Here is a 24735-nt window from a genome sequence, read left to right as displayed (position 1 = left end):
ACATCACCAACACTGTCCCCACACTCTCAATTTCCTCTCACGAATCACTTGTTAAAGTTAGCATTATGACTCCTATTCGATCGGTCGCAAAGGTATCTTCTCTCAACTTTTTTTGCAAAGTCGATTTTTAAAGATTCATTTATAGGGATTAGGGATCACTAACAAGGCCGGCATTAATTGCCCCTTGAGGTGGTGGTGGTGAGCTGCCTTCTTGAACCACTGCAGTCCAAGGTGTAGGTACATCCACAGTGCAGTTTGGGAGGGAGTTCCAGGATTTTGACACAGTGACAGGGGCAGCACGGTGGCACAGTGATGAACACTGCTGCCTCACAGCGCCAGGGAACTGTGTTCAATTCCCGGCTTGGGTCACTGTCTGTGTGGAGTTTGCACATTCTCCCTGTGTCTGCGTGGGTTTCCTCCGGTTGCTCCGGTTTCCTCCCACAGTCTGAAAGACGTGCTGGTTAGGTGCATTAGCTGTGCTAAATTCTCTCTCAGTGTACCCAAACAGGCACCCAAGTGTGGCGACTAGGGGATTTTCACAGTAACTTCATTGCAGTGTTAATGTAAGCCTACTTGTGGCACTAATAAATAAACTTAAAAACGTTTAAAAAAAATTCCAAGTCGGGATTGAGAGTGACTTGAAGGGGAATCTCCAGGTGGTGGTGTTCCCAGGTTTCCGCTGCTCTTCTAGATGGTAGCGGTCATAGGTTTGGAAGGTGTTGCTTGAGGAACCTTAGAAACCATAGAAACCCTACAGCACAGAAAGAGGCCATTCGGCCCATCGAGTCTGCACCGACCAGAATCCCACCCAGGCCCTACCCCCATATCCCTACATATTTTACCCGCTAATCCCTCTAACCTACGCATCCCAGGACACTAAGGGGCAAATTTAGCATGGCCAATCAACCTAACCCGTACATCTTTGGACTGTGGGAGGAAACTGGAGCACCCGGAGGAAACCCACGCAGACACGAGGAGAATGTGCAAACTCCACACAGACAGTGACCCAAGCCGGGAATTGAACCCAGGTCCCTGGAGCTGTGAAGCAGCAGTGCTAACCACTGTGCTACCGTGCCGCCCTTGGTGCAGTGCGTCTTGTAGATGGTGCACACAGCTGCCACTGTGTGTCAGTGGTGGAGTGAGCAAATGTTTGTAGATGGTGTAGCAATCAAGCAGGGCTGCTTTGTCCTGGATGGTGTCGAGCTTCTCAAGTGTGGTTGGAACCACACTCATTCAGGAAAGTGGAGAGCATTCCATCACACTCCTGATTCAGATGAGGGAACTCAAAGTAAAATCTCCAAATTTACAGATGACACAAAGCTGGGTGGGATGGTGAGCTGTGAGGAGGATGCAGAGATCCTTCAGTATGATTTGGACAGACAGAGAGTGAGCAAATGAATGGCAGATGCAGTATAATTTGGATAAACGTGAGGTTATTCACTTTGAGAGCAAAAATTCAGGCAGATTACTACCTGAATGGCTGTAAATTGGGAGGGGGGAGTGTGCAGCAGGACCTGGGTGTCCTTTGCACCAGTCACTGAAGGCAAGCGTGCAGGTGCAGCAGGCGGTAAAACCAAATGGTATGTTGGCCTACATTGCGAGAGGTTTCGAGTACAGGAGCAGGGATGTCCTGCAGCAACTATACAGGACCTTGGTGAGGCCATACCTGGAATATTGTGTGCAGTTTTGGTCTCTTTATCTGAGGAAGGATGTTCTTGCTCTTGAGGGAGTGCAGCGAAGGTTTACTAGGCTGATTCCTGGGATGCCAGGACTGACGTATGAGGAGAAATTGAATCGGTTAGGATTCGGCAGGAGTTTAAAAAAAAAAAGAGGGGGAAATCTCATAGAAACCTAGAAAATTCGAACAGGACTAGACTAGACAGGGTAGATGCAGGAAGGATATTCCTGATGGTGGGAATGTCCAGAACACAGTCTGAGGATAAGAGGTAAACCGTTTGGGACAGAGAGGAGAAATTTCTTCACCCAGAGAGTGGTCAGCCTGTGGAATTCGTACCACAGAAAGTAGTTGAAGCCAAAACATTGAATATTTTGAAGGCGGAGTTAGATATAGCACTTGGAGTGAGTTGGATGATCAGCCGTGATCATAATGAATGGCGGGAACAGGCTCGAAGGGCCGAATGGTCTATTCATGCTTCTATTTGCTATGTTTCCATGTAGCTCCCTCCCACAAGCAGCAGCAAGCTCAATTAATAACTTCAAAATCAGAGAGCTGTACAATTCTGTTCACCAAAAAGGGCTGCAGGGAAAAGCCTGGGGACTACAGGCCAGTGAGCCTCACATCTGTGGTGGGTAAATTGTTGGAAGATATTTTGAGAGATAGGATCGACAGGCATTTCGAGATGCAAGGACTGATTAGAGGCAGTCAACATGGCTTTGTGAGTGGAAAATCATGTCTCACAAATTTAATTGAGTTTTTTGAAGGGGTAACCAAGAAGGTAGATGAGGGCAGTGCAGTTGATGTTGTCTACATGGACTTTAGCAAGGCCTTTGACAAGGTACCGCATGGTAGGTTGTTGCATAAAGTTAAATCTCACGGGATCCAGGGTGAGGTATCTAAATGGATACAAAATTGGCTTCTTGACAGAAGCCAGAGGGTGGTTGTCGAGAGTTGTTTTTCAAACTGGAGGCCTGTGACCAGCGGTGTGCCTCAGGGATCAGTCCTGGGCCCACTGTTATTTGTCATTTATATTAATGATTTGGATGAGAATATAGGGGGCATGGTTAGTAAGTTTGCAGATGTCACCAAGATTGGTGGCATAGTGGACAGTGAAGAAAGTTACCTCCAATTGCAACTGAATCTTGATCAATTGGGCCAGTGGGCTGACAAATGGCAGATGGAGTTTAATTTAGACAAATGCGAGGTGATGCATTTTGGTAGGTTGAACCCAGGGCAGAACTTACTCAGATAATGGTAGGACGTTGGGGAGAGTTACAGAACAAAGAGATCTAGGGGTACATGTTCATAACTCCTTGAAAGTGGAGTCACAGGTGGACAGAGTGGTGAAGAAGGCATTCAGCATGCTTGGTTTCATCGGTCAGAATATTGAATACAGGAGTTGGGACGTCTTGTTGAAGTTGTACAAGACATTGGTAAGGCCACACTTGGAATACTGTGTGCAATTCTGGTCACCCTATTATAGAAAGGATATTATTAAACTAGAAAGAGTATAGAAAAGATTTACTAGGATGCTACCGGGACTTGATGGATTGACTTATAAGGAGAGGCCGAATAGACTGGGACTTTTTTCTCTGGAGCGTAGGCGGCTGAGGGGTGACCTTATAGAGGTCTATAAAATAATGAGGGGCATAGACAAGATAGATAGTCAATATCTTTTCCCAAAGGTAGGGGAGTCTAAAACTAGAGGGCATAGGTTTAAGGTGAGAGGGCAGAGATCCAAAAGTGTCCAGAGGGGCAATTGTTTCACACAGAGGTTGGTGAGTGTCTGGAACAAGCTGCCAGAGGTAGTAGTAGAGGCGGGTACAATTTGATCTTTTAAAAAGCATTTAGATAGTTACATGGGTACGATGGGTATAGAGAGATATGAGCCAAATGCGGGCAATTGGGATTAGCTTAGGGGTTTTAAAAGAAAATAGCAGCATGGACAAGTTGGGCCGAAGGGCCTGTTTCCATGCTGTAACCTCTACGACTCTATGACCAGGGGTATGAAGGGATAGAGAGGGAATGATCGAACTGAATGGTGGAACAGGCAGGAGGGACCTTCTCCTCTTTCTGTGTAACATGCTAAAGCGGGGCTGACTGACCTCCTCCTGTTCCTGTGTAACAGGCTCGGGGGGGAGGGGGAGCTGAATGGCATCCTTCTCTATATATGTAACAAGCTCGAGGGGCTGAATGGCCTCCTCCTGTTCCCATGTCCTATCCTTGCGACGAACATCCTGTGGCTCTTTAATTGGATTGGTTTAGAGAGGCCTGTGGGGCAGCATTAGCCTCACCATTTCCAGGATGGATTCTGGGAATCCGAACTCCTAGGCCCGAGACAATATTAACCATTTACCAGGAGTCTGGCTTCCTCTTCCCAATGTGACAAAACTCACCAGGAAGACAGTGTGAGCGTAGAGGCAAATCCCCAACTGGATCCCATTCACAATCTTCTCCCGCACCCACTTCGGAATGCCGAAATTGGCGATCAGAGCCGTGACCGGGACAGCGAAGAACCTGGAGGGACAGGGCACAAGGTAAGGCTTCATCTCTCAGCACAGGGTGGCCATTCAGCCCCTCGCACCCATGCTAGTTCCTCTTCAGCTCAGCAATCGATCCAAAACTCCCCGTCTCTCTTACCCCCACCCCATGCAGTCCCTGCAGATTTTCCCACTGACTAACCCAAAGGATTAATTTGGACTCACCTGCAGCACCCTACTCTCTCCTCACCAGACGCCCACCCATTACCGAGCTGAGACCCAGACGGCTAAGACCACCTTGTCCTCACTGCTCGCCAGGTTTCACATGCCGCTCCCCACCCCCACCCGAGGGGCGCTGCCAGGTTGTCGGTTAACCCAAACACTCAGAGATCACACATCAACTACAGACCGTGCTCAACATGGTTGGCGGGGGGACGTGCGTGAGTGTGATAGTGTCGGGGGACGTGTGTGAGTGTGATAGTGTCGGGGGACGTGTGTGAGTGTGATAGTGTCGGCGGGGACGTATGCGAGTGTGATAGTGTCGGGGGAGAGGTGTGTGAGCTGTGATAGTGTCGGCGGGGACGTATGTGAGTGTAATAGTGTCAGGGGGCGTGTGTGAGCTGTGATAGTGTCGGGGTCGTGTGCGAGCTGTGATAGTGTCGGGGGGGACGTGTGTGAGCTGTGATAGTGTCGGCGGGGACGTATGTGAGTGTAATAGTGTCAGGGGAGAGGTGTGCAAGCTGTGATAGTGTCGTGTGTGAGCTGTGATAGTGTCGGGGTCGTGTGCGAGCTGTGATAGTGTCGGGGGGGCGTGTGATAGTGTTGGGGTGGACGTGTGTGAGCTGTGATAGTGTCGGCGGGGACGTATGTGAGTGTAATAGTGTCAGGGGAGAGGTGTGCAAGCTGTGATAGTGTCGTGTGTGAGCTGTGATAGTGTCGGGGTCGTGTGCGAGCTGTGATAGTGTCGGGGGGGCGTGTGATAGTGTTGGGGTGGACGTGTGTGAGCTGTGATAGTGTCGGGGGGGACGTGTGTGAGCTGTGATAGTGTCGGGGGGACCTGTGTGAGCTGTGATAGTGTCGGCGGGGACGTATGTGAGTGTAATAGTGTCAGGGGAGAGGTGTGCAAGCTGTGATAGTGTCGTGTGTGAGCTGTGATAGTGTCGGGGGGTGTGTGTGTGAGTGTGATAGTGTCGGGGGGGACGTGTGTGTGAGTGTGATAGTGTCGGGGGGGACGTGTGTGAGCTGTGATAGTGTCGGGGTCGTGTGCGAGCTGTGATAGTGTCGGGGGGGCGTGTGAGAGTGTGATAGTGTTGGGGTGGACGTGTGTGAGCTGTGATAGTGTCGGGGGGGACGTGTGTGAGCTGTGATAGTGTCGGGGAGGTTTGTGTGTGAGCTGTGATAGTGTCGGGGAGGTTTGTGTGTGAGCTGTGATAGTGTGGGGTGGCGTCTGTGAGTGTGATAGTATCGGGGAGGAACGTGCGAGAGCTGCGGTAGTGTCCGGGGGCATGTTTAAGTGCGAGCGTGTCCGGGGGGGCGTGTGAGTGTGATAGTGTCAGGGATGTTTGTGAGTGTGATCGTGTCAGGGGGACATGTGTGAGTGTGATAGTGTCGGAGGGGACATGTGAGAGCTGTGATAGTTTCAGGGGGAGCGTGCATGAATGTGATAGTGTCGGTGAGGAAGTGGGGGGGGGGGGGCGGAGTGAGCGGTGATAGTGTCAGGGGATGTGAGAGTGTGATAGTGTCGGAAAGGCGTGTGAGTGTGATAGTGTCAGGGGACGTGTGTGAGCTGTGAGAGTGTGATATTGTCGGGGGGACATGAGTGAGTGTGATAGTGTCGGGGTCCGTGTGTGTGAGCTGTGATAGTGATCGGGGTGGGGGGGGCGTGTGAGTGTGACAATGTCGGGGGGGGGGGGGGTTGGTGTGATAGTGTCGGAAGGGCGTGTGAGCTGTGGTAGTGTCGAGGGGGCGGTGACATGTGTGAGTGTGATAGCGTTGGGGCGGCTTGTGTGACTGTGATACTGTGTCAGGGGGCGTGTATGCATGTGATAGTGTCGGGGGCACGTGTGTGAGCTGTGATAGTGTCGGGGTGGGCGTGTGAGTGTGAGATAATGTCGAGGGGGTGAGGACATGTGTGAGTGTGATAGCATCGGGGCAGCTTGTGCGAGTTTGATACTGTGTCAGGGGGGCGTGTGAGAGCTGTGATAGTGTCAGTGGATGTGAGCGAGTGAGATAGTGTCAGAGGGACGCGTGTGAATGTGATAGTGTCGGGGACGTGTGTGAGCTGTGATAGTGTCAGGAGGGCGTGTGTGAGCTGTGATAGTGTCAGGAGGGCGTGTGTGAATGTGATAGTGTCAGGAGGGCGTGTGTGAATGTGATAGTGTCAGGAGGCGCGTGTGTGAGCTGTGATAGTGTCAGGAGGCGCGTGTGTGAGCTGTGATAGTGTCAGGAGGCGCGTGTGTGAGCTGTGATAGTGTCAGGAGGGCGTGTGTGAGCTGTGATAGTGTCAGGAGGCGCGTGTGTGAGCTGTGATAGTGTCAGGAGGCGCGTGTGTGAGCTGTGATAGTGTCAGGAGGGCGTGTGTGAGCTGTGATAGTGTCAGGAGGCGCGTGTGTGAGCTGTGATAGTGTCAGGAGGGCGTGTGTGAGCTGTGATAGTGTCAGGAGGCGCGTGTGTGAGCTGTGATAGTGTCAGGAGGCGCGTGTGTGAGCTGTGATAGTGTCAGGAGGGCGTGTGTGAGCTGTGATAGTGTCAGGAGGGCGTGTGTGAGCTGTGATAGTGTCAGGAGGCGCGTGTGTGAGCTGTGATAGTGTTGGGGGGACATGTACAAGTATGATAGTGTCGTGGGGCGTATATAAGTGTGATAGTGTCGGGGGGGCATGTGTGAGTGTGATAGTGTCATGGGGGGACGTGTGAGTGTGATAGTGTCGGGGGGAAGTGTGTGAGTGAGATAGTGTCGGGGGGCGTGTGTGTGTTAGTGTCGGGGGGACGTGTGTGTGTGTGTGTGTGATAGTGTCGGGGGGACGTGTGTGAGAGTGCGATAGTGTCGGGGGGGCATGTGTGAGAGTGTGATAGTGTCGGGGGGGCGTGTGTGTTTGATAGTGTCGGGGGGGCGTGTGTGAGAGTGCGATAGTGTCGGGGGAACGTGTGAGAGTGTGATAGTGTCGGGGGGGCGTGTGTGAGTGTGCGATAGTGTCGGGGGGGCATGTGTGAGTGTGATAGTGTCGGGGGGGGCATGTGTGAGTGTGATAGTGTCGGGGGGGGCATGTGTGAGTGTGATAGTGTCGGGGGGCGTGTGCGAGTGTGATAGTGTCGGGGGGGGGCGTGTGTGAGTGTGATAGTGTCGGGGGGGGTGTGTGCGTTTGATAGTGTCGGGGGGGCGTGTGTGAGTGTGCGATAGTGTCGGGGGGGCCGTGTGTGAGTGTGATAGTGTCGGGGGGGGGCGTGTGCGAGTGTGATAGTGTCGGGGGGGGACGTGTGTGAGTGTGATAGTGTCGGGGGGGGGTGTGTGCGTTTGATAGTGTCGGGGGGGCGTGTGTGAGTGTGCGATAGTGTCGGGGGGGCCGTGTGTGAGTGTGATAGTGTCCGGGGGGGGCGTGTGTGAGTGTGATAGTGTCGGGGGCTGTGTGAGAGTGTGATAGTGTCGGCGGAGCGTGTGTGAGTGTGATAGTGTCGGGGGGCGTGTGAGAGTGTGATAGTGTCGGGGGGGCGTGTGTGAGTGCGATAGTGTCGGGGGGGCGTGTGTGAGTGTGATAGTGTCGGGGGGGCGTGTGTGAGTGTGATAGTGTCGGGGGGGCGTGTGTGAGTGTGATAGTGTCGGGGGGGCGTGTGTGAGTGTGATAGTGTCGGGGGGGCGTGTGTGAGTGTGATAGTGTCGGGGGGGCGTGTGTGAGTGTGATAGTGTCGGGGGGGCGTGTGTGAGTGTGATAGTGTCGGGGGAGCGTGTGCGAGTGTGATAGTGTCGGGGGAGCGTGTGTGAGTGTGATAGTGTCGGGGGAGCGTGAGTGTGATAGTGTCGGGGGGGGGCGTGAGTGTGATAGTGTCGGGGGGGGGCGTGTGTGTGATAGTGTCGGGGGGGGGCGTGAGTGTGATAGTGTCGGGGGGGGGCGTGTGTGTGATAGTGTCGGGGGGGGGCGTGAGTGTGATAGTGTCGGGGGGGGGCGTGTGTGTGATAGTGTCGGGGGGCGTGTGTGAGTGTGATAGTGTCGGGGGGGCGTGTGTGAGTGTGATAGTGTCGGGGGGGCGTGTGTGAGTGTGATAGTGTCGGGGGGGCGTGTGTGAGTGTGATAGTGTCGGGGGGGCGTGTGTGAGTGTGATAGTGTCGGGGGGGCGTGTGTGAGTGTGATAGTGTCGGGGGGGCGTGTGTGAGTGTGATAGTGTCGGGGGAGCGTGTGCGAGTGTGATAGTGTCGGGGGAGCGTGTGTGAGTGTGATAGTGTCGGGGGAGCGTGAGTGTGATAGTGTCGGGGGAGCGTGAGTGTGATAGTGTCGGGGGGGGGCGTGTGTGTGATAGTGTCGGGGGGGGCGTGAGTGTGATAGTGTCGGGGGGGGGCGTGTGTGTGAGTGTGATAGTGTCGGGGGGGGTGTGAGTGTGATAGTGTCGGGGGGGGCGTGAGTGTGATAGTGTCGGGGGGGGCGTGAGTGTGATAGTGTCGGGGGGGCGTGTGTGTGAGTGTGATAGTGTCGGGGGGGGCGTGTGTGTGAGTGTGATAGTGTCGGGGGGGGTGTGAGTGTGATAGTGTCGGGGGGGGCGTGAGTGTGATAGTGTCGGGGGGGGGCGTGTGTGTGATAGTGTCGGGGGGGGCGTGAGTGTGATAGTGTCGGGGGGGGGCGTGTGTGTGAGTGTGATAGTGTCGGGGGGGTGTGAGTGTGATAGTGTCGGGGGGGGTGTGAGTGTGATAGTGTCGGGGGGGGCGTGAGTGTGATAGTGTCGGGGGGGGCGTGAGTGTGATAGTGTCGGGGGGGCGTGTGTGTGAGTGTGATAGTGTCGGGGGGGCGTGTGTGTGAGTGTGATAGTGTCGGGGGGGGTGTGAGTGTGATAGTGTCGGGGGGGCGTGAGTGTGATAGTGTCGGGGGGGGGCGTGTGTGTGAGTGTGATAGTGTCGGGGGGGTGTGAGTGTGATAGTGTCGGGGGGGGTGTGAGTGTGATAGTGTCGGGGGGGGCGTGAGTGTGATAGTGTCGGGGGGGGCGTGAGTGTGATAGTGTCGGGGGGGCGTGTGTGTGAGTGTGATAGTGTCGGGGTGCGTGTGTGAGTGATAGTGTCGGGGGAACGTGTGTGTGTGAGAGAGTGTCGGGGGGACGTGTGTGAGTGTGATAGTGTCGGGGGAACGTGTGTGTGAGTGATAGTGTCGGGGGGGCGTGTGTGAGTGATAGTGTCGGGGGAACGTGTGTGAGAGTGATAGTGTCGGGGGAACGTGTGTGAGAGTGATAGTGTCGGGGAACGTGTGTGTGAGTGATAGTGTCGGGGGAACGTGTGTGAGTGTGATAGTGTCAGGGGAACGTGTGTGAGTGTGATAGTGTCGGGGGAATGTGTGTGAGTGTGATAGTGTCGGGGGAATGTGTGTGAGTGTGATAGTGTCGGGGGAATGTGTGTGTGAGTGATAGTGTCGGGGGGCGTGTGAGAGTGTGATAGTGTCGGGGGAACGTGTGTGTGAGTGATAGTGTCGGGGGAACGTGTGTGAGTGTGATAGTGTCGGGGGAACGTGTGTGAGTGTGATAGTGTCGGGGGAATGTGTGTGAGTGTGATAGTGTCGGGGGAATGTGTGTGAGTGTGATGTTACTTACCAGAGTGTGTAAGCGGCGAAGAATGGGATGTAAAATGTCTGTTTCTCGGGGTAGTGCTTCAGTGTGGTGTAAACAGCATAGCAGAACCAGACATAGGCGACAAACTGCAGCACGATCAGACTGTATCCCACCGGAGATTCATAGGTGTAAAGCACCTGACCTGGATCAAAAAACTGAGACAAAGATACCGTGGATCAGAACTGGGAGAGAGGGTGCAAGATGAGACAGACAGACAGACAGAGAGAGGGGGTGGGGACAGGCAGAGAGAGGGGGGGGACAGGCAGAGAGAGGGGGGGACAGGCAGAGAGAGGGGGGGACAGGCAGAGAGAGGGGGGGACAGGCAGAGAGAGGGGGGGACAGGCAGAGAGAGGGGGGGACAGGCAGAGAGAGGGGGGGACAGGCAGAGAGAGGGGGGGACAGGCAGAGAGAGGGGGGGACAGGCAGAGAGGGGGGGGACAGGCAGAGAGGGGGGGGGACAGGCAGAGAGGGGGACGGACAGGCAGAGAGGGGGACGGACAGGCAGAGAGAGAGACGGACAGGCAGAGAGAGAGACAGACAGGCAGAGAGAGAGACAGACAGGCAGAGAGAGAGACAGACAGGCAGAGAGAGAGACAGACAGGCAGAGAGAGAGACAGACAGGCAGAGAGAGAGACAGACAGGCAGAGAGAGAGACAGACAGGCAGAGAGAGAGACAGACAGGCAGAGAGAGAGACAGACAGGCAGAGAGAGAGACAGACAGGCAGAGAGAGAGACAGACAGGCAGAGAGAGAGACAGACAGGCAGAGAGAGAGACAGACAGGCAGAGAGAGAGACAGACAGGCAGAGAGAGAGACAGACAGGCAGAGAGAGAGACAGACAGGCAGAGAGAGAGACAGACAGGCAGAGAGAGAGACAGACAGGCAGAGAGAGAGACAGACAGGCAGAGAGAGAGAGACAGACAGGCAGAGAGAGAGAGACAGACAGGCAGAGAGAGAGACAGACAGGCAGAGAGAGAGACAGACAGGCAGAGAGAGAGACAGATAGGCAGAGAGAGAGACAGACAGGCAGAGAGAGAGACAGACAGGCAGAGAGAGAGACAGACAGGGAGAGAGAGAGAGAGAGACGGACAGGGAGAGAGAGAGACAGACAGGAGAGGGAGAGAGAGCGCGAGAGCAGTGTGTTAGGGCAGGTGGAGGGGACGGGAAAATCGTGGCCGGAAGGTGTGGTGCAGTGAGGGGGCATGAGGGACTGCTCAGAGTTTGAGAGAAAGGGGGAGGCAATGAGAGAGAGAGGGTTGCGCAAAATGTAGAAAGAACAGAGACTTCTGTTCATCTGTAACATAATTCCCATCCCTGTGGCTTCCAGTCCCTGCAGATGAAGATAAGAATTCCATTTTTCTCTTTTATTTCCTTTTTGTCCTTTAGGTGAGTTTTCATGCATTCTGTTCAGGAATGCTAAACCCCGCAACAGTCCCGGCTCTCATCACTTAGAGCGCATTACAATTGTGTCCATGACCTGATCAGGAGCAGGAACCCTGGCTCATTTCCCCCTCTCTCTAACCCAGGGATCTCGGGACAGTGATCAGGAGCAGAGACGGAATCTGGAATAATAGGCTTTTATTAACTCTAAAAGGGAACTAACTCTCACCGAGGGACCGGACCAGAATGAGGCGAAGGGGAGGGGCAGCCACCTTTATACCCCAGTGAGCAGGGGAGGAGCCTCAGGCAGCACCGGTAGGGGCGTGTTCAAACATCAGGACATAACAGTGGTTATCAGGACATAACAGTGGTTATCAGGACATAACAGTGGTTGTCAGGACATAACAGTGGTTATCAGGACATAACAGTGGTTATCAGGACATAACAGTGGTTTACCACATTCACCCCGTATAAAAAAGAGTCCAGTGTGGGTGAGACAGGTGGAACTATATATATATATATATAATATATACACACACACAGAGTCACAGATTAAGTCGGTTCGGTGGCTTGATCCGCCGCTGCGACCGCCGTAGTGTAGGTTGCGATGTCGGTTCCGGTGGCCGCGAAGTCAGTTGCAGAGATTGCGGTGTTGATTCGGGCGCCAAAACCCGATTATCGGACCCATCCACAGCCTCGTCCAACTGCTGGGTGCGTGGTGACGGTTCCCGGGGCTCAGGCGAGCTGTACGCAGGGGTGAGAGGAGTGAGCAGTGACCCTGGCGCTGTTTGGAGACCAAAAGAGTTTGGGGCTGTGGGGTTGAGGGGCGTAGTGGACTCCGGGGCACCCGCGGGTGCCAGGTCTCGAATCGAGACTGTGTCCTCTCGCCCATCGGGATACGCCACGTAGGCATATTGGGGGTTGGCGTGGAGGAGCTGGACCCTATCGGCCAGGGGATCCGACTTCCGGGTCCGAACATGCCTCCGGAACAGAACAGGGCCGGGGTACACCAGCTACGACGGTAGGGATGTCCCCGAGGACGACTTCCTGGGGAACGCGAACATTCGTTCGTGGGAAGTGGCATTGGTTGCTGTACACAGGAGGGACCTAATCGAGTGTAGTGCATCAGGGAGGACCTCTTGCCAGCGGGTGACTGGAAGACCCTTAGACCGCAGAGCTAGTAGAACGGCCTTCCAGACTGTTGCGTTCTCTCTTTCCACCTGTCCGTTTCCCCGGGGGTTTTAGCTGGTAGTCCTACTCGAGGCTATGCCTTTAGAGAGCAGGTACTGATGCAGCTCATCACTCATGAAGGAGGATCCCCGGTCGCTGTGGCTGTAGCTGGGGTAACCGAACAGAGTGAAGAGACCATGCAGGGCCCTGACGACCGTGGCCGAGGTCATATCCGGGCAGGGAATGGCAAAGGGGAAACGTGAATATTCATCTATCACTTTCAGAAAATAGATATTGTGGTCAGAAGAGGGGAGGGGCCCTTTGAAGTCGACACTTAGGCGTTCAAAAGGGCGGGTGGCTTTTATGAGGTGCACTCTATCTGGCTGATAGAAGTGCGGCTTGCACTCTGCGCAGACCTGGCAGTGTCTAGTTACAGACCTGACTTCCTCAACGGAGTAGGGAAGGTTGCAGGCTTTAATAAAATGGAAAAGCCTGGTGACCCCCGGGTGGTAGAGGTGATTGTGGAGAGCCTGCAACTGGTCCACCTCCGCGCTGGCACATGTTCCACGGGACATGGCATCCAGGGGCTCATTGAGCTTCCCAGGCCGGTACAAGATATCGTAATTGTAGGTGGAGAGTTCGATTCTCCACCTCAATATCTTATCATTATTCAGCTTGCCCCGCTGTGTATTGTTGAACATGAAGGCGACGGATCGTTGGTCCGTGAGCAGGGTGAACCATTTACTAGCTAAGTAATGGCGCCAGTGCCGTACAGCTTCCACTACGGCTTGGGCCTCTTTTTCGACAGAGGAGTGTCGAATTTCAGGGCCTTGGAGGGTTCGGGAAAAGGCGGCCACGGGTCTGCCCACCTGGTTAAGGGTGGCGGCTAAGGCAAAGTCAGACGCATCGCTCTCCACCTGGAACGGGATGGATTCGTCTATAGCGTGCATCGTGGCCTTCGCGATATCAGCTTTGACGCGGTCGAAGGCCAGACGGGCCTCTGCCATCAGGGGAAAAGTGGAGGATTTGATCAGCGGACGGGCTTTGTCCGCATAATTGGGGACCCGCTGGGCATAGTACGAGAAGAAGCCCAGGCATCTTCTCAGTGCTTTGATGCTAGTGGGTAGAAGTTCCAGGAGGGGACGGATACGTTCGGGATCGGGGCCGATGACCCCGTTTTCCACCACGTACCCGAGGATGGGAAGGCGGTGTGTGCGGAATACACACTTCTCCTTATTATAGATCAGGTTAAGGAGCTTTGCTGTGTGCAGGAATTTTTGGAAGTTGGCGTCGTGGTCCTGCTGATTGCGGCCGCAGATGGTGACGTTATCCAGGTACGGGAAGGTAGCCCGTAGCGGTCCACCATTCGGTCCATCTCACGCTGGAAGACCGAGACCCCATTGGTGACGCCGAAAGGGACCCTAAGGAAATGGTATAGGCGACCATCCGCCTCAAAGGCCGTATACGGCCTGTCCTCCGGGCGGATGGGGAGCTGGTGGTATGCCGACTTCAAGTCAATGGTGGAGAACACCCGATAGTGCGCAATCTGATTGACCATGTCAGATATGTGAGGAAGAGGGTACGCGTCCAGCTGCGTGTATCGATTAATGGTCTGACTGTAGTCAATGACCATTCTGTGTTTCTCACCAGACTTTACGACTACCACTTGAGCTCCCCAGGGGCTGGTACTGGCCTGACTGATCCCCTCCTTGAGGAGCCGTTGGACCTCGGACCTGATAAAGGCCCCGTCTCCAGCACTATACCGCCTGCTCTTGGTGGCGATAGGCTTGCAACCAGGGGCAACATTAGCGAACAGAGAGGTTGTGCGCGGTGGGCAATTTCGAAACTGCTGGTTGCAGACGGAGAGCGGGGCAAGAGGCCCATTATAAATCATAGTCACACTCCTCAGGTGGGTCAGGAAATCCAGCCCCAAGAGTACAGCTGCGCAGTGATGAGGCAGCACGAGGAGCCTGAAATTCTCATATACCGTGCCCCTCACCGTCAGGGTCACTACGCAGTATCCGAGGACATTTACGGAGCGGGATTGCGATGCCATGGAAATAGTTTGTTTGACGGGCCGCACGGAAAGGGCGCATCGACTCACCGTATCAGGGTGAATAAAGCTCTCCGTGCTCCCACTGTCAAATAAACAATGCTCCACGTGGCCATTTACCTGGATGTCCATTATGGACCTGGCGAGTTGGTGAGGCTGCGACTGGTCCAGGGTAATCGACGCCACTGTCGAGGCATGTAAGAAGTCATAGGCTGCTGACGACGTCGGAGATGGCGGCCCCCGCGGGTCACACGCGGCCGATGTCGTCCAAGATGGCGGCTCCCGCGGCCGATGTTGTCCAAGATGGCGGCCCCCGCGGGTCGCACGTGGCTGATGGCGTCGGAGATGGCGGCCCCCGCTGGTCGATGGCGTCGGAGATGGCGGCCCCCGCTGGTCGCACACGGCCGATGACGTCCAAGATGGCGGCCCCCGTGGGTCGCCCGCGGCCGATGTCGTCCAAGATGGCGGTCCCCGCGGCCGATGGCGTCGGAGATGGCGGCCCCCGCTGGTCGCACACGGCCGATGACGTCGGAGATGGCGGCCCCCGCTGGTCGCACACGGCCGATGACGTCGGAGATGGCGGCCCCCGCTGGTCGCACACGGCCGATGACGTCCAAGATGGCGGCCCCCGCGGGTCGCACGCGGCCGATGTCGTCCAAGATGGCGGTCCCCGCGGCCGATGGCGTCGGAGATGGTGGCCCCCACTGGTCACACGCGGCTGATGGCGTCGAAGAGGGCGGCCCCCGCGGCCGATGGCGTCGGAGATGGTGGCCCCCACTGGTCACACGCGGCTGATGGCGTCGAAGAGGGCGGCCCCCGCGGCCGATGTCGTCCAAGGTGGCAGCCCCCGCGGGTCGCACGCGGCCGATGTCGTCCAAAATGGTGGCCCTTGTGGGTCGCACGCGGCGCTACTGGACCTTGAGGTGAACTTTGCCCGGCAGACCTTCGCATAGTGGCCCTTCTTCCCACACGCGGAGCAGAACGAATCCTTCGCCGGGGGTGCTTTCCTGGGCCGCAGAAAAGTAGCATTTCGGACCACTGGGGACTGCCGCGCCGGTAGAGTCGTGGACTGCACGTGGCGTGGTGTGGGTCAGGGGCCCGCTCGAGTACTGGGGAGGTAGTGGCAGCGGTGCCCACGATGCGCTCGCGTGCTCGGGGGTGTAAGCTTCAAGATTACGGGAGGCCAGCTCCAGCGATTTGGCTCGCGCCACGGTTTTCTGCAGGTCCAGCCCACCCTGCTCCAGCAGCCGCTGTCGGATATAACTCGACCCGATGCCTGTGACGTAGGCGTCCCGGATTAAGTCCTCTGCGTTTTGGGCGGCTGATACTGCCGTACAGTTGCAGGCCCGAGCGAGTACCCGCAATGTGCGCAGAAATTGGTCGCACGACTCACCCGGCTGTTGTCGGCGTGTAGCTAGGAGATGTCGTGCGTAGACCGCATTAGGCCGCTTGTGGTATTGGCCTTTTAGCAGTTCGATTGCGGCCGTATACGTGTCGGCGTCCCGGATGGTAGCAGACACGACGGCGCTTACTCGTGCGTGGAGCACGTGGAGTTTGTCAGCCTCGGACTGGACGACAGCGGAGGCGTCGAGGAAAGCCTGGAAACATTTTAGCCAGTGATCAAAACTATCAGAGGCTCCCACGGCCTGAGGGTCCAACTCGAGTTTGTCTGGCTTCAAGAGTTGCTCCATCACAAGAAAATTTTTATATAGTTAATAAAATTGATGCACTATCAATACCCAGAGACGGAATCTGGAATAATAGGCTTTTATTAACTATAAAAGGGAACTAACCCTACAGTAAACTCTAACCAAGGGATCGGACCAGAATGAGGCGAAGGGGAGGAGCAGCCACCTTTATACCCCAGTGAACAGGGGAGGAGCCTCAGGCAGCACCGGTAGGGGCGTGTCCAGTCATCAGAACATAACAGTGGTTATCAGAACATAACAGTGGTTTACAAGCAGGGACCCTGGCTCATTTCCCCCTCTCTCTAACCCAGGGATCTCTGGACAGTGAACAGGAACCCTGGCTGATTTCCCCCCTCTCTCTAACCCAGGGATCTCTGGACAGTGAACAGGAACCCTGGCTGATTTCCCCCCTCTCTCTAACCCAGGGATCTCTGGACAGTGAACAGGAACCCTGGCTGATTTCCCCCCTCTCTCTGACCCAGGGATCTCTGGACAGTGAACAGGAACCCTGGCTGATTTCCCCCCTCTCTCTAACCCAGGGATCTCTGGACAGTGAACAGGAACCCTGGCTGATTTCCCCCCTCTCTCTAACCCAGGGATCTCTGGACAGTGAACAGGAACCCTGGCTGATTTCCCCCCTCTCTCTGACCCAGGGATCTCTGTTAAGTGACCAGGAGCAGGAACCCTGGCTGATTTCCCCTCTCTCTCTCCTCTCTGACCCAGGGATATGATTGATTAGAACTCTGAGCAGGAGTCGGCCATTCAGCCCATCGCTCCTGCTCTGCCACTGAATATAATTGTGGCTAATCTCACCTCAGCCTCAACTCCATTTTCTGCCCATTCACCACAGCCCTTCAAATCCTTACTCATTAAAAATCTGCCCACCTCTTCCTTAAATTTACTCAACGTCCCGGCATCCGTCATGCTCTGGGGTAGTGAATTCCACAGACTCACAACCCTTTGCTGAGGTGTATTGGCCGAGTTAAATTTTCCCTCAGTGTATCCGAGCTAGCGCCGCAGTGTGGCGACTAGGGGATTTTCACAGCAACTTCATTGCGCTGCTAATGTAAGCCTACTTGCGACACTAATAAATAAACTTTAAAAACTTTGAGAGAAGTAATGTCTCCTATCTCTGTTGTAAATCTGCCATCCCTATACTAAACTATGACCTCTTGTTCGAGATTGCCCCACAAGAGGAAACACACTCCACATCTACTCTGTCAATCCCCTTATCTTGTACACGCTAATTAGATCTCCTCTCATTCTTCTGAAGTCCAGGGAGTATCTGCCTAAACAGCCCAGTTTAAGTTTTAAGTTTATTTATTAGTGTCACAAGTAGGCTGACATTAACACTGCAATGAAGTTACTGTGAAAATCCCCTAGTTGTCACACCCCGGCGCCTGTTCGGGTACACCGAGGGAGAATTTAGCATGGCCAATGCACCTAACCAGCACGTCTTTCGGACTGTGGAAGGAAACCGGAGGAAACCCACGCAGACACGGGGAGACGATGCAGACTCCGCACAGACAGTGACCCAAGCTGGGAATTGAACTCGGTGCCCTGGCGCTGTGAGGCAGCAGTGCTAACCACTCTGCTACCGTGTCACATCATCTCTCTTTGTAAGAAAAACCCCTCAACTCTGGAATCGATCTAATCAACCTCCTCTGAACACCTCTGCCCAGTGTAACCCCATGACTCAGCTCGCCACTCCCCTGCCTGCACACATGTGAATGTGCGGGACTCAGTGTGGACTGCATACTTGCCCTGCTATGGGTGTAGGGATTGGTCTGCAGGTCAGTCACTGCAGTGGCAATCTGATGAGGAATTTGGGCTTTTACAAGTGACTTGTTGCTGTGTGCATTCTCTATTCCGCTTAGCCCAGGCTGGGAGGGGGGGCAGTCACAGCCGGCAGACTCACCTCTGCCTCATAGATGAAGAGGATGACGTGTGTGATGGTATAGAGGGTCATGTAAATGGTTAGCTTGACTGACCCACTGTGGCTGATCCGGCCTCTAAATGGACAGAAACACAAAGGAGAGCATTGGACAAGGGCCTGTTTACACTGATCACCTTATACATCACTCACACAGACTAGAGGAGGCCATTCAGCCCCCTCCAGCTACACGGGAACAGGAGGAGGCCATTCAGCCCGCGTCCTCCACACCGTGTTTCAGCCCAATCGTAACACTCCTCCCACTTTTAACCCCATAACAGGGCTTGCAATCACACAAAGTGGTCAAAATACAAATCCTAATGTCAGTACTGAGGGAGTGCGGCACTGTCAGAGGGTCAGTATTGAGGGAGTGCTGCACTGTCAGAGGGTCAGTACTAAGGGAGTGCTGCACTGTCAGAGGGTCAGTGCTGAGGGAGTGCTGCACTGTCAGAGGGTCAGTACTGAGGGAGTGCTGCACTGTCAGAGGGTCAGTACTAAGGGAGTGCTGCACTGTCAGAGGGTCAGTACTGAGGGAGTGCCGCACTGTCAGAGGGTCAGTACTGAGGGAGTGCTGCACTGTCAGAGGGTCAGTGCTGAGGGACTGCTGCACTGTCAGAGGGAGAGTACTGAGGGAGTGCTGCACTGTCAGAGGGTCAGTACTGAGGGAGTGCTGCACTGTCAGAGGGTCAGTGCTGAGGGACTGCTGCATTGTCAGAGGGTCAGTACTGAGGGAGTGCTGCACTGTCAGAGGGAGAGTACTGAGGGAGTGCTGCACTGTCAGAGGGAGAGCTGCACTGTCAGAGGGTCAGTGCTGAGGGAGTGCTGCACTGTCAGAGGGTCAGTGCTGAGGGAGTGCCGCACTGTCAGAGGGTCAGTGCTGAGGGAGTGCTGCACTGTCAGAGGGTCAGTACTGAGGGAGTGCTGCTCTGTCAGAGGGTCAGTATTGAGGGAGTGCTGCACTGTCAGAGGGTCAGTACTAAGGGAGTGCTGCACTGTCAGAGGGTCAGTGCTGAGGGAGTGCGGCACTGTCAGAGGGTCAGTACTGAGGGAGTGCTGCACTGTCAGAGGGTCAGTACTGAGGGAGTGCTGCACTGTCAGAGGGTCAGTGCTGAGGGAGTGCTGCACTGTCAGAGGGTCAGTACTGAGGGAGTGCTGCACTGTCAGAGGGTCAGTGCTGAGGGACTGCTGCACTGTCAGAGGGAGAGTACTGAGGGAGTGCTGCACTGTCAGAGGGTCAGTACTGAGGGAGTGCTGCACTGTCAGAGGGTCAGTGCTGAGGGACTGCTGCACTGTCAGAGGGAGAGTACTGAGGGAGTGCTGCACTGTCAGAGGGAGAGCTGCACTGTCAGAGGGTCAGTGCTGAGGGAGTGCTACACTGTCAGAGGGTCAGTGCTGAGGGAGTGCTGCACTGTCAGAGGGTCAGTGCTGAGGGAGTGCCGCACTGTCAGAGGGTCAGTGCTGAGGGAGTGCTGCACTGTCAGAGGGTCAGTACTGAGGGAGTGCTGCTCTGTCAGAGGGTCAGTATTGAGGGAGTGCTGCACTGTCAGAGGGTCAGTACTAAGGGAGTGCTGCACTGTCAGAGGGTCAGTGCTGAGGGAGTGCTGCACTGTCAGAGGGTCAGTACTGAGGGAGTGCTGCACTGTCAGAGGGTCAGTGCTGAGGGACTGCTGCACTGTCAGAGGGAGAGTACTGAGGGAGTGCTGCACTGTCAGAGGGAGAGTACTGAGGGAGTGCTGCACTGTCAGAGGGTCAGTGCTGAGGGACTGCTGCACTGTCAGAGGGAGAGTACTGAGGGAGTGCTGCACTGTCAGAGGGAGAGCTGCACTGTCAGAGGGTCAGTGCTGAGGGAGTGCTACACTGTCAGAGGGTCAGTGCTGAGGGAGTGCTGCACTGTCAGAGGGTCAGTGCTGAGGGAGTGCCGCACTGTCAGAGGGTCAGTGCTGAGGGAGTGCTGCACTGTCAGAGGGTCAGTACTGAGGGAGTGCCGCACTGTCAGAGGGTCAGTGCTGAGGGAGTGCTGCACTGTCAGAGGGTCAGTACTGAGGGAGTGCTGCACTGTCAGAGGGTCAGTGCTGAGGGAGTGCTGCACTGTCAGAGGGTCAGTGCTGAGGGAGTGCCGCACTGTCAGAGGGTCAGTACTGAGGGAGTGCTGCACTGTCAGAGGGTCAGTGCTGAGGGAGTGCTGCACTGTCAGAGAGTCAGTACGAAGGGAATGCTGCACTGTCAGAGAATCAGTACGAAGGGAATGCTGCACTGTCAGAGGGTCAGTACTGAGGGAGTGCTGCACTGTCAGAGGGTCAGTACTGAGGGAGTGCTGCACTGTCAGAGGGTCAGTGCTGAGGGAGTGCTGCACTGTCAGAGGGTCAGTACTAAGGGAGTGCTGCACTGTCAGAGGGTCAGTGCTGAGGGAGTGCTGCACTGTCAGAGGGTCAGTACTGAGGGAGTGCTGCACTGTCAGAGGGTCAGTGCTGAGGGACTGCTGCACTGTCAGAGGGAGAGTACTGAGGGTGTGCTGCACTGTCAGAGGGAGAGCTGCACTGTCAGAGGGTCAGTGCTGAGGGAGTGCTACACTGTCAGAGGGTCAGTGCTGAGGGAGTGCTGCACTATCAGAGGGTCAGTGCTGAGGGAGTGCCGCACTGTCAGAGGGTCAGTGCTGAGGGAGTGCTGCACTGTCAGAGGGTCAGTGCTGAGGGAGTGCCGCACTGTCAGAGGGTCAGTGCTGAGGGAGTGCTGCACTGTCAGAGGGTCAGTACTGAGGGAGTGCTGCACTGTCAGAGGGTCAGTGCTGAGGGACTGCTGCACTGTCAGAGGGAGAGTACTGAGGGAGTGCTGCACTGTCAGAGGGAGAGCTGCACTGTCAGAGGGTCAGTGCTGAGGGAGTGCTACACTGTCAGGGGGTCAGTGCTGAGGGAGTGCTGCACTGTCAGAGGGTCAGTGCTGAGGGAGTGCCGCACTGTCAGAGGGTCAGTGCTGAGGGAGTGCTGCACTGTCAGAGGGTCAGTACTGAGGGAGTGCCGCACTGTCAGAGGGTCAGTGCTGAGGGAGTGCTGCACTGTCAGAGGGTCAGTACTGAGGGAGTGCTGCACTGTCAGAGGGTCAGTGCTGAGGGAGTGCTGCACTGTCAGAGGGTCAGTGCTGAGGGAGTGCCGCACTGTCAGAGGGTCAGTACTGAGGGAGTGCTGCACTGTCAGAGGGTCAGTGCTGAGGGAGTGCTGCACTGTCAGAGAGTCAGTACGAAGGGAATGCTGCACTGTCAGAGAATCAGTACGAAGGGAATGCTGCACTGTCAGAGGGTCAGTACTGAGGGAGTGCTGCACTGTCAGAGGGTCAGTACTGAGGGAGTGCTGCACTGTCAGAGGGTCAGTGCTGAGGGAGTGCTGCACTGTCAGAGGGTCAGTACTAAGGGAGTGCTGCACTGTCAGAGGGTCAGTGCTGAGGGAGTGCTGCACTGTCAGAGGGTCAGTACTGAGGGAGTGCTGCACTGTCAGAGGGTCAGTGCTGAGGGACTGCTGCACTGTCAGAGGGAGAGTACTGAGGGTGTGCTGCACTGTCAGAGGGAGAGCTGCACTGTCAGAGGGTCAGTGCTGAGGGAGTGCTACACTGTCAGAGGGTCAGTGCTGAGGGAGTGCTGCACTATCAGAGGGTCAGTGCTGAGGGAGTGCCGCACTGTCAGAGGGTCAGTGCTGAGGGAGTGCTGCACTGTCAGAGGGTCAGTGCTGAGGGAGTGCCGCACTGTCAGAGGGTCAGTGCTGAGGGAGTGCTGCACTGTCAGAGGGTCAGTACTGAGGGAGTGCTGCACTGTCAGAGGGTCAGTGCTGAGGGACTGCTGCACTGTCAGAGGGAGAGTACTGAGGGAGTGCTGCACTGTCAGAGGGAGAGCTGCACTGTCAGAGGGTCAGTGCTGAGGGAGTGCTACACTGTCAGGGGGTCAGTGCTGAGGGAGTGCTGCACTGTCAGAGGGTCAGTGCTGAGGGAGTGCCGCACTGTCAGAGGGTCAGTGCTGAGGGAGTGCTGCACTGTCAGAGGGTCAGTACTGAGGGAGTGCCGCACTGTCAGAGGGTCAGTACTGAGGGAGTGCTGCACTGTCAGAGGGTCAGTGCTGAGGGAGTGCTGCACTGTCAGACGGTCAGTGCTGAGGGAGTGCTGCACTGTCAGAGAGTCAGTACGAAGGGAATGCTGCACTGTCAGAGAGTCAGTACTGAGGGAGTGCCGCACTGTCAGAGGGAGTGCAATATTATCCCCGAAACAAAAATCATCAAATCCAGTAATCTGATTATTTTAAGACGGGGAGTTGACGGCGTTGGACTGGGGTGGGCACAGTAAGAAGCCTCACAACTCCAGGTTAAAGTCCAAAAGGTTTATTTGGAATCACAAGCTTTCGAAGCACTGCTCCTTCATCAGGTGAGTGATGATGGGCCGCTTCGGACCAGCGCTCTGAAAGCTTGTGATTCTAAATAAATCTGTTGGACTTCAATGTGGTTATTTTAAGGTTGCTGTTTATGATTTCACACTGAGCGTAATTTGACTGGTGAATAATTGGACATAAACAATCTACTTTCATTGGCTGTGTGTGGCTTTGGGCTCTCCTCAGGCACTGACACCCCCTCTCCATCACTTGTACAGACAGCCGGGGGGGGGGGGCGAGGGGGGCTTAGGGGGTCTCATGGATTAACGAGGGCCGCGGGAAGAGGGCTACGTACCTGGTGACAGTGAATCCTTTCCCGAGGAGGATCAGCATCAGCAGGAAGGTCAGGAAGCTGAGTGAGGAAAGGAGCTTCGCTGTGGGAAAGTGGGAGAAACAGGAAGGTCACAGTGTGAGAGTGAGAGAGAGAGAGAATCCATCTGCAATTTACAAACACTGCCCACAGGCCTGGCACTCCCTGTGAACCCTCCCCTGATAAACCCGCTCGCTCTCCCCATCGCACTGGGGTCACCCCCCCACCTCATTCGCTCAAACATCCCTCACAACTTGGGATACCTGCCGAACACTAGCCCCCCTCCCACTCCCTGTACCCTCCCTTGCTCACCGCCCCTCCCCGAGTTCACTCACCACTAACTCCACAACTGACCACAGGCAGCCCCACCCCCAAAGCCCACCACCCTCACTCCCTCACCTCCGCCCTTCTCCACTGAGCCCTGCTCCCCTCCACACCTTCCCCTCCTCCCCTATTGCCAGCCTCCTTCCGCTGTTCCACCCACCCACACCATCTCCCCACCCCCATGCCCCCCCCCGTCTCGCCCCGTGGACCCTCCATCTCTCCCTGCAGCCCTCCGTCTCTCTCCCCCCCCCCCCACCCCCGCGGCCCCCAGGTCTCTCCCTCCCACCCCCGCGGCCCCCAAGTCTCTCCCCCTGCCCCCGCGGCCCCCAAGTCTCTCCCCCCGCTCCCAATTCTCTCCCCCCGCCCCCGTGGCCCCTGAGGTCTCTCCCCCCTGCGGCCCCCAGGTCTCTCCCCCCCGCCCCCAAGTCTCTTCCCACAACTGTGGCAGTCACTCACCAAGGACCTCGACTCCGTAGTTGCCGACTCCATTCCTGGCGTACTGACCCCAGTAAAGGCAGAAGAACATGAGACTGAGAACTGAAAAGAGAGAGAAATCACTAAAGCCTGACATACTCACTCCACCCGAAACCATGTCCCCCCCCTAAACACACCAGCACAGAGAACAGACTTCACCCCATTTCCAACACACAAAGAGACATCGAGTAAAACACCCGCTACACTGTCCCCGTCAAACACTCCCAGGACAGATACAGGGCAGAGATGTTACCAATACCTGAACCAGCACCTCCCCGGAGCGGGCTCACTCTCTCCCTGGAGCGGGCTCCGTAGTCCCTAGTCATTGGCCCAGGTTGATTCCGATCACTCACCTTCCATACCTGCTGACGCCATGAACATTTTGTACGTGGTGTGTAGGAGCAGTCGAGATTTCAGCAAATCTTCAAAAGAACAGAGGACAGGGTCAGACGCTCAAACACCCATCAAGGCTTGTGCCGGGGATGGTACTATTCTCCCACAATCCCATAACTCCCACATTCCCAGCATCCCATATTCCCCAATCCGGGGGTCCCATATCCCTCATTTTCGAATCTGATATTCCCCCCGCCTCACTATTCCCAGGATTTGATATCCCCCCCCATTCCGAGAATCTTATGTTCCATTCCCTGGATTTGATATCTCTCCTATTCCCAGGATTTGATATTCCCCTGCCTTCATTCCCAGGATATGATATTCCACTCCATCCAACACCCCCCCTCTCCATTCCCAGGATCTGATATTCCACTCCCCCCATTCCCAGGATTTAACATCCCCCTTATTCCCAGGATGTGATATTCCACTCCCCACTTCCCCCCCTCCGCAATTCCCAGGATCTGATACCCCCCCTTGAAATTTTGAAATTCTTGAAATCTGATATTCCCGTATTCCTAATATTGGGAAAACCATCAGGAACTGAATTTTTCATTCACAATTTGGAAGGACATTGCATTATTTGGACACTTGGACATTTTGTTTTACAAATGTCATAAGTTTACCTTTGGACTGGAAGCAACAATACCTT

The 24735-nt window shown here is 55.4% G+C and overlaps 1 protein-coding gene across 1 annotated transcript in view; it reads right to left on the bottom strand.

The window, feature by feature from the left end:
- The window catches only part of tmem145 (transmembrane protein 145), a gene marked incomplete at its 5' end in the record, with an annotated part of 44958 nt that overhangs the window by 7482 nt on the left and 12741 nt on the right, over positions 1–24735 (bottom strand). The window contains 6 exons of the mRNA XM_078206655.1: positions 4075–4195; positions 9940–10112; positions 18166–18259; positions 22881–22959; positions 23676–23756; positions 24047–24115. Of these exons, the coding sequence (XP_078062781.1) occupies positions 4075–4195; positions 9940–10112; positions 18166–18259; positions 22881–22959; positions 23676–23756; positions 24047–24115 (617 nt within the window). The remainder of the gene's footprint in view (positions 1–4074; positions 4196–9939; positions 10113–18165; positions 18260–22880; positions 22960–23675; positions 23757–24046; positions 24116–24735) is intronic.

This window comes from Mustelus asterias, unplaced genomic scaffold, assembly GCF_964213995.1.
Source record: "Mustelus asterias unplaced genomic scaffold, sMusAst1.hap1.1 HAP1_SCAFFOLD_1696, whole genome shotgun sequence".
Taxonomy (NCBI): domain Eukaryota; kingdom Metazoa; phylum Chordata; class Chondrichthyes; order Carcharhiniformes; family Triakidae; genus Mustelus; species Mustelus asterias.
Note: the sequence above shows the minus strand (reverse complement) of the source record. Positions and strands in the feature narration are given on the sequence as shown.